We start from the raw sequence: 11,780 nt of genomic DNA on the forward strand, positions 1-11,780 counted from the left end.
AGATCAATTGATATATTATTTTGTGTATTATTAGATTTAATATAGTTTTGTATTTTTGTGATAATGTTTGTCACCTCTAGTTACAAACAGTACAATTTTCAGTAGTAAATCACTGTCATCATTGATACTTCAAAAAAAATGTGTGTTCTCATGTTATATATGAGAGATTTATTTTTTTTGTTTCTTTCAGAATAATGTTAGTGTAGCATATTGATATATATTTTTTATTACTAAATCATTTCATATGGAGTTATAGGCAAAAATGATTGTATTATGAGTTGAAAATGAAAACCATTTTTTTTTTAAATTATCCACCACTCATTAGCCTTTTGACTCTTATTGTATTTCTGTATTTAATTTAAAGACATTTTCAAAATGTTATATTTTATATATATAATTTTTGATTCTGAAGTTGTTATTGTAAAAATGACAATTTATTGTTTATTTTGACCTTATATTAAACATGATGAGATTGATTCATTAAAGCAAAAACTCTTAAAATATATACCGTACTCAGATTAGATATTACCATTCTGTTACATTTATGATCACTTGTATATATTCATATTTATACAATAATTTTAAGAATTCTTATATGAATGTGTTAATATTATCTCATGTAATTTTCTATACAAATTTTATTTTTATATTTATATACTATCATTAAATTAGATCTCTCAAATCATTATTTTTATTTTCATACATTCTATTCCTTTATTTATGAAAACATTTTTATACATTTTTTTAAATCTATTCATGTGGTCGTTTGGATCATTTGTCATTACTATGCAATTAATTTTCCTATAAAAGCATGATTTATAGATGCACCTATCACTTCTATCAATTTAAGGCGTTTTAACTCACTCTCAACAAATAAAATTATATGAGCGAGAGCTTGTTTGAGGAATAATTCAAATACTTAAAATAATCAATATTTCAAATGGTTTATATATATTATCATTTGAATCATTTTTCTAGTCGATTCCAATATTTTACTTTTAACGAAATTTAATAAACAAAGCTCATTTTTAACGTTTTGCAAGCTTTCGCTTTATCATGGTGCCAGGTAAAAAAAAATTGAAATTTTGTTAAATTAATTCACAACATAAATAATCAATAATTTAAACAAGTAACTAATAACAGGTGTAGATGTTTTTTTGTAGCATTCGTACATACGAGAGTAGCATCATCTGATTGATCAATTGATGCAAACAAATTGTTCGAATCCAAATATGAGGAAAAATAAATAATTTACATACTCGAATTGAAATAGAATACTCTTGAATAAATTTATACTTATGAGATATTACCTACTGAATATATTTGTACCTTAAACATATTACTTACCACGTTACTCTGATAAAATTCTTTTATATAAGAAACATGGGCACTTTGAGATATCGGATGATGTTGTTTTGATCTGTTATTAACAAAAAATTAAACGTTTTTATGTGTTCTCGATAGTATTATAATATATGTTCATATCCCAAATAATTATTTATATATGTTCTTTTGTACTCAACAAAACAACATGCATTTGTGTGAAATTTTAAGTTTTAAATATGAAAATAATAATATATTTTAACTTTCTTAATAAAAAAGTCACATCGAAATTCGATTATTATTTTAGTTCTACCGCGCGTCGAGTAATCAAAATATTGAAGATATTTGGGGTACGTTTGCTCTAATTTGTATACTGTATGTTTTTTTCACAAGCTCGCTTTTTTTCAATGGTATAATTATTGTGCACTTTGACAGTTATTTTACGTAACATGATTGTAATTTTGTTATTTATTTTGAGCAAAGTTGTGTTTATTTAGTTTTTTAATAATTTCGACCTCGCGCATGAATTTTTAGTTATCCAGCATTATTTTTGCTCTAAGGGGGGTGACTTTTTGACGGAGAAGTTTGTTTTTGCCAGAAAATCTGATTTGCTATTATTTTCAATGTTTCAAGTAATGTGAATCGTACCAAAATTATAAAAAGTATGCGTGTTCGTATGGGATCCTTAAATGGACTTTTTATCGACGTTTTCTCAAAAACGTATGCACCGATTCCAACAATTTAAAAGCCATTTGATGACATTCAGTGAGGACTCTCGTTGATTGGCTGACCTCTAATTTTTTTATAATTAGCAGTTAAGTACTATTTTTTAGTGTCAACATTTTTGCCGAAAATTTTGAACCGATTTGGGAAAATCAAAAGCTTCTTGAAAGGAAAAGGAATCGTGCTCTAGTTTTTTGGTAAAGTCGGACCTAATAAAATGATTATTTTTTTTATGATTTTACGATTTTACGATTCAATGAATGAATGAATCTTTGAATGAAATTTTAAATGTTAGTATTTATACATATGGGAGAAAGTTCGTGCAATTTTCCTTAAGGCGAAATGCCACTTATCTCTAGTTCATTTCATTATTATAAAAGCGAAGCGCTATGAGGTCGAATTAATTTTGAAGTAGATATTTTTTATCTATTTTGAATAGATTAGTTAGAATATTTAATTGTTCACTTTTTATTTTAAATTTTATTGTACATTCAGTTACATTAGATCTATTGAAAACGATCATATTTATTTAGATTCATTAGAAACGTTGATATTTAGTAGCTTACTAAACGTAGTTTCAGTTTCCTGTTAGATTCAACATAAAACAATTTCAAAGTTTTTTATTGCGTATTTTTATATACAGCAGAACCCCGTTAAGACAAGTAGGCTTGACTCGCATAATACGCTACTTTACGCCGGTGTCTCTATCCCACATAATACGCTTTTCGGCATAAGACGGGTTTCTGGTTTCTGGGAAATCGTCATAACGGGTTTTCACTGTATTTGTATCGCAAAGTAACCAGAATAAAAGAAGCGATAAGTTATTAATTGTTGATGCTAAACCATTAATTATTGATGCTTCATATATTAGTAAATATTATTATTAGTGATTAAATGTTTTCTTAATGCTATTTGAATTTACAGTAAATACATCTGAAAAGCTTTTATACATTCCTGATGTTTAAGAATGTTTCATTTATTGAAACATATAAAGACGTTAATGAGGAACTTGCATGTATTCATAAAAAATACTTGCTTATTGTTAGAAATTTATGATTTTATACACTTCAAATCAATTAAACTTTCTTATTGAATATATTTTATTATATAAATAGATAATATGTAGAGTTGTTTTAAACTGGAACCCATGCAAGTTCTTCCTTATTTCGTAATGGATTTTCTAATTTCTAAAATATTCATCACAGAACATAAACGTGTACGAAGAGAATACAAATCCTTACCCAGAACCTTTCATCCTTCAGTCTTGCGAGAATATCACGACAGATCACGATTCGAAAATTTGGACAGAAAATACAATTACGATTTTGAAATGAAGATGTCGAACCAAGAAAATTCTTACTCTAAAATCATCACGACTAGATTTTCGTGTGGAAACCCGCAGATTTCCAATTCAAAACAGAATAAACGTGGTTTTTATGTCTGATTGATATGGATTATCAGATGAATTTTTAATGGTATCATTTCACGCAGACACAATACACAACATTTTTTTTATAAAGTTATATGTGCTTCATTTTTGTATTTAATTAAATATAATTGTGCTAATTCAGTATTTTTTTGACTATTAAGTTAAACGTGCAATTTTACCTTGAAATTTACAAACCATATTTCAATTGTCGTCCCCGTTGAGTTCTGGGATCTGCTGTAAAACCCATATTTCTACCATTTTTTTTTCTTTTACTTATTTTATCGTTACCTGGTTACATCGTTAATTACATAATATGTATTTCTTTTGTCATAGATATGTTATTCAAATATATCCTTTTAGCTGGAACTCATTTTTTTAAGTTGCGATTTGGTTCATAGTTCAGTAGTTAAAGCTATTATTTAAAAAAAAAAATTGATAAAAAGAATTATATGTTTTTAGATTACTTGAGATTAGGAATCACGCAAGTGCAGAAGTTCTGTACATTAAGTAGCTTATTTATTATAAAATTATTACTTATCAGTAAAAAACTAATTTTTAATGAGGAATTTTGATTTAGATCTTTTACGTTGGGCATTTATAACAGAATCTAGGCTTAGTTATGAGGGACAGCACATTTTATTAAATTTTTTGAACATGCAAATTTGTTGCTTTTTTATAACGGTCCTTCTCTGTATGTGATGCTCGGTTATCTGCACAAAAATTAGGAACAATTATCATTATATTTTAACCTTATTGCACTTTAAAATTATAGTTTTCTTTTTTTTACTTGAAATGTGGATACTAACTGGTTCTGTGTTAACAGCAAAGTGATTCAACAGTTATAAGTTGGTGTTTGTTTTATTCATATTATATATCGGTGGTAAATATTGGCTTGCATGCGGTAGGTCCAAGGTTTTTATTATTTTTTTATTACTTTGATTTTTGCTATTACACTTTGCTTATCATTACATATCTATGCAAATATGAAATATTTTCATCAGACGAGGCGTTTTGCCATTCTTTATTTTTAGGGCAAGGAGGTGGAGATATTGAAGAAAGTGGATCACTATTGGGATGTTCCAGGCATTCTCTTGCTGATACCAGTGTCACGAGTACGGCTGATTTGTCAGTACTGTCGGCAGCCAGGTCGCAGGCGTTGGACAACAGCTTGGACACGCATAGTTATAATTCGGAAGGCAGTCTGAGTCAGGGGTAAGTTTTTCTCAAACATAGTTTAGAATGCCGATTATATGCGATGCAAGTAAGGAATTATACAATCAGGAAATTTTCGAGTCGGCACATCACTAGTATATAGTATATTATTCTGTGATAGTTTGGTGCCATTTTGGTCGCAAAATATGAAAGCGCATAATTCACAACCCGATTTAGTTCAGTTCGGTCTTATTGTTGGCTTAAGGGGTTAGGGGTACTTGAAGGTACGAAAAAATGAGAATTTTCAGTATTGTTTTTTTGTTATTAAACGGTTTTATTACAAAAATATTAATACGGCATCATTATACAATGTTTTAACTTGAAGTAACAAAAATTTCAGAAAAAAAAATTAATATTCCCAAAGTTATAGCTGTTTTTGTTGACCCTGTTTAAAAAAACGGTCCTGGCGGTGACCATCATAACTCCTTAGAGATTCATCTAAAATCAATCAAATAAAAAAAAATAGTTTTATAAATAGATAATCCTGGACCTGATCGAAGGTTTTCTTTTTTTTCAAAAATTAACAAAATGGCAGCATCAGAAATAAAATTTCTAGATTTTTGGGGTAAAAAATCAACAGTTAATTGGTCTTAAAAAATTTAAATTTTTGAAAAAATAAAAATCCTTCGATCAGGCCCGAGTTTATTATGTATTCCAAAAGCTGTATAAATTTCATGAAAATTTACTAAGCGGTTCTTGCTTAACAGTTACAGTAGTCACCGGTTCAAAAAACATAGTTTTGAGAAAAACGCGTTTAAAGTTTCACATTGGATTTACGTACAGAAATTCGAATTATTGAATTACTTAAACCGAGTCATCTATTTCTGGGCCATATAATAGTTTATCAGCCATTGTGCAAGTTTCCAAAATTTGTATTTGCTGTTGCCTACGAAGCATTCTGGCCTCCCGAATGTTCTCGTTGGCGCTCTGATCTGCCACTTTCATACGCGCAGCATCCAATTTTTCAGCATACCAATGGGAGTTATACCCACAATTAGGTCTTAGGGTATCCATAATCAATAATAATGATTATGTATATGTATTCAACTATTTGTACGATAGTAGAACTAGTATTCATGGTTTTTAGACATATTTTTTACATTAGTTGGTTGAAGTTTTTAAATTTTTTTTGATTATGGATTCAATCTTGAACTACACATCTTGAAAGTAAATTATCATTGCTGAGATCGTCATAAATTGGTTTAAAAGCTTTTAAAACATCAGGAGGTGAGGGAGAATAATCTCGAATATAAGTATCGAGCTCTCCACTTGCGTCAGCGCGCTGGTAAGAGTCCAATAACTAAACAGTAATCATTAGATCAACTTGAAATTTTAAGAGAACATTTTCAAGATATTACACTTAATGAAAATGTAAAAAAACAAAAATCGATTTTTCAAAAATTTTAAGTACTAAGGGGTTAACTTGATGTTGCAGTTCCAGTTTTGTAAGGATTTTATGTTATACCGATGAGTTTAATCAATATAAATTTATGAAATTATAGATCAGTGCGCAATAATGTTATAAATAAATCGAGATTTTATAAAACAAATTTTTCGAGAAATTGACAATTTCGTAATTATGGTAATCATGTTCGCGAAATTGAGACAGTAACGTAAAACCTTTCATTTCAGGAAATAGCGAAAAGTCGGCTTGAAATATTTTTATTTTTTAACTATAAGTAGTTAAATTCTATCAAGGAATTAGGGACAAACTCGTGATTCGGCAACATACCGATTTCTCTATAAATGAAATTATTCGATGCAAAAATATATTCTTACAAATATACTACAAACTGGAACAGTTTTATCTTGCTCACTTTCCTACTTTTTCTAAAAATCATCTTTAAAGTCAAACGTTCCTTAATAAATATACCACAATATGGTACATTTTCCTTATACAAAAATTATGTTTTTATCAGTTCTTACATACAATTAAATCTTCAGGTTGATAAATTAATATCTTGCTGTTTTAAATTGTTTTTATCTAAGAAGAAAAGATTTAGTTGGTTGGACCGGACGCTATTTGATAAAAAGTAAAGAAAAACTATTCAAAGATATCACAAGGCTAAAATTTGTACCCGGTCTTTTTTTGAGTAAAACGAAAAGAAATAGTTATTTATTATCTTTACAAGATATTTGTCCCAAATTTATTTCAGCTCTAACCAATGTTCTCTCAGTGTCGCCAGAGCACCTTCGGCTACTTTGTCAACGCCACGTGCGACACCACTTCCACCAGGAGACGTGGTCCGAATTTACGTTCCAGCTGCCCCTGCATCACCTAAATTATCACCTCGACATCAGAAGCCATCTCCTCAAAAGCAACCGAAATCGTCAGGAATAGTGACATCTAGTCAAGGTCTACAATTGCCACTGGAGGAGATGAGCTCCAATAATACCAATACGATTAGAATACGGGTTAATAGTGATCCTCGCACTCCTAAAAGAGAAAGTGTGGATTATGAAGATAGTAACACCACACCCGTGGTGGAAAATTATCAGAAGTTTCCAATGGAAAATGGTGGTAGTTTCATGAAGTCTTGGCCGTATAGTTCTACAGGTGTTGATGTTTTTAATGGTTCCAGAGAGTATATTGGAAAATCGTTGAATATAGATGATGATGAAGATGAAGATATTAGTGAAAACGACTTTAGAAATTATGAACGCTCTCCAGTAGAAAAGGATTCACGTATAGGTTATGATATATTAAGGAACGACCAGGAATTCATACGCAGCCCTGATGTACACTATAGGCCCATGGGCAGCGATAGCCACGGAATCGATTTAAAGTAAATTCATATTTAAATGTTCAATATAACGGAAATTTTAAAGTCAATTATTGCTCGCAGCACACGTAACAATATTGAAGATTCACAGAAATATATTCATATCTGAAGATTTATTTACTGATAGTGTCAAAAATAATTCGTATGTAGAATTTGTGGTTACGCGTGATGCCGACATAATAATCACTGTGGGAGATTTCACATAAGTCAATATGGATTTTGTTTGTTTTATTTGACCAAAAGATTAGAAGAAAGTGTATTGCATTTATATTTTTTAATATATTGAATATTAGCATCTCCATTTTGTGAATCTGTATGCGCCTGTCGCATTTTTATCATAGTAATTTAATATTAAATATGAAATCTTAAAGATGATCCTTCATATTGTAAAACATCATGCACTATGTTAGTGTGTCAGCACAGTTATTTTTGGTGTATTTATATATCAAATTACAATAATGAGAATCCTTTAATTACATAGTATTGGAATGCATTTATAAGAATTTATAGTAGTATCATAGTGCAAATGGTAGACTTCATGTGGATAGCAAAATACAATAGAAAATTATATGTGTAAATAGCTTTAATTTACCACGAGATATGTTCCAATAAAATAATAATGTTAACATTATTATAGGTCCTAATTAGGACCTATATGATGTTTACATGTGAAAGTTAATAGATACTTTACACATATTTATACTATTAACGACAATTGTCTAAACATCAAATTATATATCAATACTCTTTTTCAAAAGAATCATTTTTGGGTTAAGTATTTTACTACGAACTGTATAAAGTCAAAAATATTGAGTCCGTATAAGCATTTAATTAGATCCATTTGCTCATTATTACAACTCATTATCAAGAAATATATTTTGGATAACGCTTTTTACCATTTTTTGTTATTTAGGTAAACACCGAATTGTTATCATTCTGTACGTTTAGTATCAATTTTGATGCCTAAGTTGTTTTCATTATTTTATTTGTAGGTATCAAGTCATATGATTAAAATCATTGATTCTCGTGAGTGAAAGATCAAGACATTTTTAATATTCTGTACAAATTTGTCTTTAATTTATCATTCACGAGTAATGAGCACAAGATTGAGCAAAGTGTTTGGAGTGGCCTAAACATATTTGTTTCATAATTTTTCATATTTTGATACATTCTTTATGCATTCCATATTCAATTAACATTCCTTAAATAATTGCTCTTGCTCTAATTTTAATTTTTTCAATAGTAAGATTATATGATAATAATGAGTATTAAAACAAATTAAAATGCAATGAATTATATAAAGGATCTCTTATAAAAAGCAATAAGTATTTTTCACAGGTGTTTGAATATTCAAAAGTAGATTTTCTTCCAAAAACACACAAATGTGTTTATATAGTACATAGAATAATGTAATAGATGATTGTACATATCTATAATTAGACGAGTTCGATATTGTGCATTAATTTGCTTTATCTTCAAATTGCTTAGTATTTGTTGTGTAAAAATTTAAATTTGCTAATTAAAACAATAGCAAAACTAAGATTTTGAATTTTTAAAAACTGTACAATTTTAATTTGCCATCTGATCAAATCTCAAAAATCATAGTTTTTCCAATGACGTAATTTATGTTTAGTATTTTCATGCATTTAAATAATATTTTTTTGAATATCGAATATTATAAGAATACTACGCTTTATGAAAGTATTAGCTATGGAAAATTTATTTTAAGTATATTTACCCATACTAGTTTATTCGTCGCATGATCTTTACATAACTTTTAATGTTTATTCTGTATCATTTCCATAAAAAAAATTCAAATAATTTTTAAAGCTAATGCGAATAATGTATACAATAATCTACTATGAACAGAGAAATATATGTGAAAAATTGATTTGAATTGTAAGGTACAATTCTCATACAGTTTTGAACTTTGAGATTTTGCTAAAAAAGAAATCTATATCTTTGATTCATTTTTAACAGTCACCATAAAATTGATCAATGTTACTGATATAATATTTGCAGGAAAAATAAATAAGATTTTGAATGAAATTTTGAACACTATTTACCTTGTACCTTGAAAAAAATACTTGTTCCCATACTCCATCGAAGATATTTGTTTCACTGCTAGTATACTGTAAACAGCTAGATTAATAGCAAATTGAGCAGAGTTTCATTTTAAGTTTTCCTTTAAATTTGGTTTCAAAAAAGTTAATATACTCTGTATTTTTTTGCTATTTATCTTGTAATATGTAATCGTTCTTAGGACTTATAAATTTAGATAGTCATACATGTATTTATTTTTCTAAGATCCAATATATGAATATATTAAAGAATTGACTATGGAATGGTTAACCAATTTTATTAATATAAATTAATAGTCTTATATCTGTAATAATCCTATTTGATGTTATTTATTCTTTACATAAGACTAGGTAAATTGCATTATGGATGTGATATAAGTATATTAAATACAAAGTATGTAATTACTCTGAATAATTTTACACATACGAAATGTATAGAAACTGCTCTCTTTCTGTATATAAAAGGTTTATGTATTATAAACTAAGTTTTGGGCGGAATGCTGTTTTTTAAATATTAGTTTTGTTGCAGTCGAATTTACATATACTTAAAATGAATAAAATCTTTCTATGGACTTTATAATAAGTTTGCCTGATTTCTAGATACTTTATTTTCATTGACTCGGTTATTAAGGTTTTTATTTTTTTTATTGAATATTCCATCTGATAACAAATTCTATGGATCTGATATTATTAAATAGTACAAGATATATTAGTTACAATTCTAAGAACAATGTTTAAATTAGAATTATGCATTTCACCACTTGCCACGTTGGCACTAAAACGTTTTCATTACAATATAATGACATCATCATAAATTACCAAGCAAGCAAAATTAATATTCATTCAAAACATAACGCCCAAAATTAATTTTCATTTTTAAGTTATACAATTATATTTGCTGATCAATGCCTAATGATATTTTCCAGGACATAACATGATTCGAGATGTTTTTTTTTTACTTATTTTATTGTACAATATTTTCAATATGAAATCAAATAAAAAAATATTTATTTGTTAATATTTATATCATGATAATATTTTTTATATTTTGATACACGTGTTCTATTTAAGAAATCTTATGACACTAGTCATAGTAGTAGAAACAAATATAAAGTATGTTAAAGATCTATATTTTTTGTAAAAAAAATTGAACCATCTCTGTTTATAAATTATAAAATTATTAGATACGATTATAAAATACATTTTTGAATCTCATAACAGAGAACTACCTGTTAAAAAAACAAATTTTAAATCATAAACATCTATTATAATTTTTACTTCTTTAAAACTTGCTAGTACCTACTTGTATTACAATAAGCAACAGCCAAAGGAACTTTATGATCCAGATAATATAAAATGTTATGTTTTTCAATCTGAAGTTCTACTTAAAATTAATTGGATACAAAATGAATTTATAAATATAATATTTGACAATAATCGAAATGGTTTAAAATTTAATATAAATTTTATGTATTCTATAAACTACAAATTTATATGTAATTAAATTATGTTAATTATTTATTATGTAATTAATATAAGTAAAACGCTCTAGTAGAATTTGAAATTGCAATAAATAAATCTATGTAATTGCCAATTATGCATAATAAAGTGAAGATGTACAAAACCTGGTTAATAACAATTTCTACTGTCTTATCCATGGATAAGGAAAACGTGGTCTTATCATATTTATTTGATAATATTTTTTGCTAAATATTAAATTTGGCTGTGTTTTTTTATTGCGTTGTGAAAATTTCTTTCTATTTCATAAAAATCATCTATTTTATTGATATGGATGTTATTTGAATTTACAGAGGTAACAAAAATTATGTTTGATAATGGCTAGCAAAAACGGTTAATTTGACAAATATCCAGTCAATATTTTGATTATATAGTATAATAAGTTTTTTTCATCAAAAAATCCGATTCGCTAATTTTAAATTTGTTTTCTCGACGTTTCAACCTATTCTGAATCGAATGAGAGATTTTTTGCCGTAAATCGACGTTTTCTCAAAAACGGCAGAACCGATTTAAAAAAATTAAAAGCCATTCGATGTATCTCGATGAAAACTGCCGTTTACCAATTTTGCGCGACGATCAGCCAAGCCTTTTCTTTATAAATAGCAGAAAAATGAAAAAAAATTCGTCTCCGTTTTAGCCCGCAATTCTGAATCGATTTTGAAAATTCAAAAACCGTTCGAAAAATATTGGTTGGGAATCGTGCTGGTTAGT

The 11,780-nt window shown here is 27.7% G+C and overlaps 1 protein-coding gene across 1 annotated transcript in view; it reads left to right on the top strand.

Moving 5' to 3' along the window:
• Positions 1-7,871, top strand: part of LOC113376570 (USP6 N-terminal-like protein) — a 22,120-nt gene extending 14,249 nt beyond the window's left edge. The window contains exon 10 of the mRNA XM_026616532.1: positions 6,844-7,871. Within this exon, the coding sequence (XP_026472317.1) occupies positions 6,844-7,477 (634 nt within the window). The 3' untranslated portion in view covers positions 7,478-7,871. The remainder of the gene's footprint in view (positions 1-6,843) is intronic.
• The last annotated feature ends 3,909 nt before the right edge of the window (positions 7,872-11,780 follow it).

This window comes from Ctenocephalides felis, unplaced genomic scaffold, assembly GCF_003426905.1.
Source record: "Ctenocephalides felis isolate EL2017-DRISC unplaced genomic scaffold, ASM342690v1 CF-g0.4_SCAFFOLD_01886, whole genome shotgun sequence".
NCBI lineage: Eukaryota > Metazoa > Arthropoda > Insecta > Siphonaptera > Pulicidae > Ctenocephalides > Ctenocephalides felis.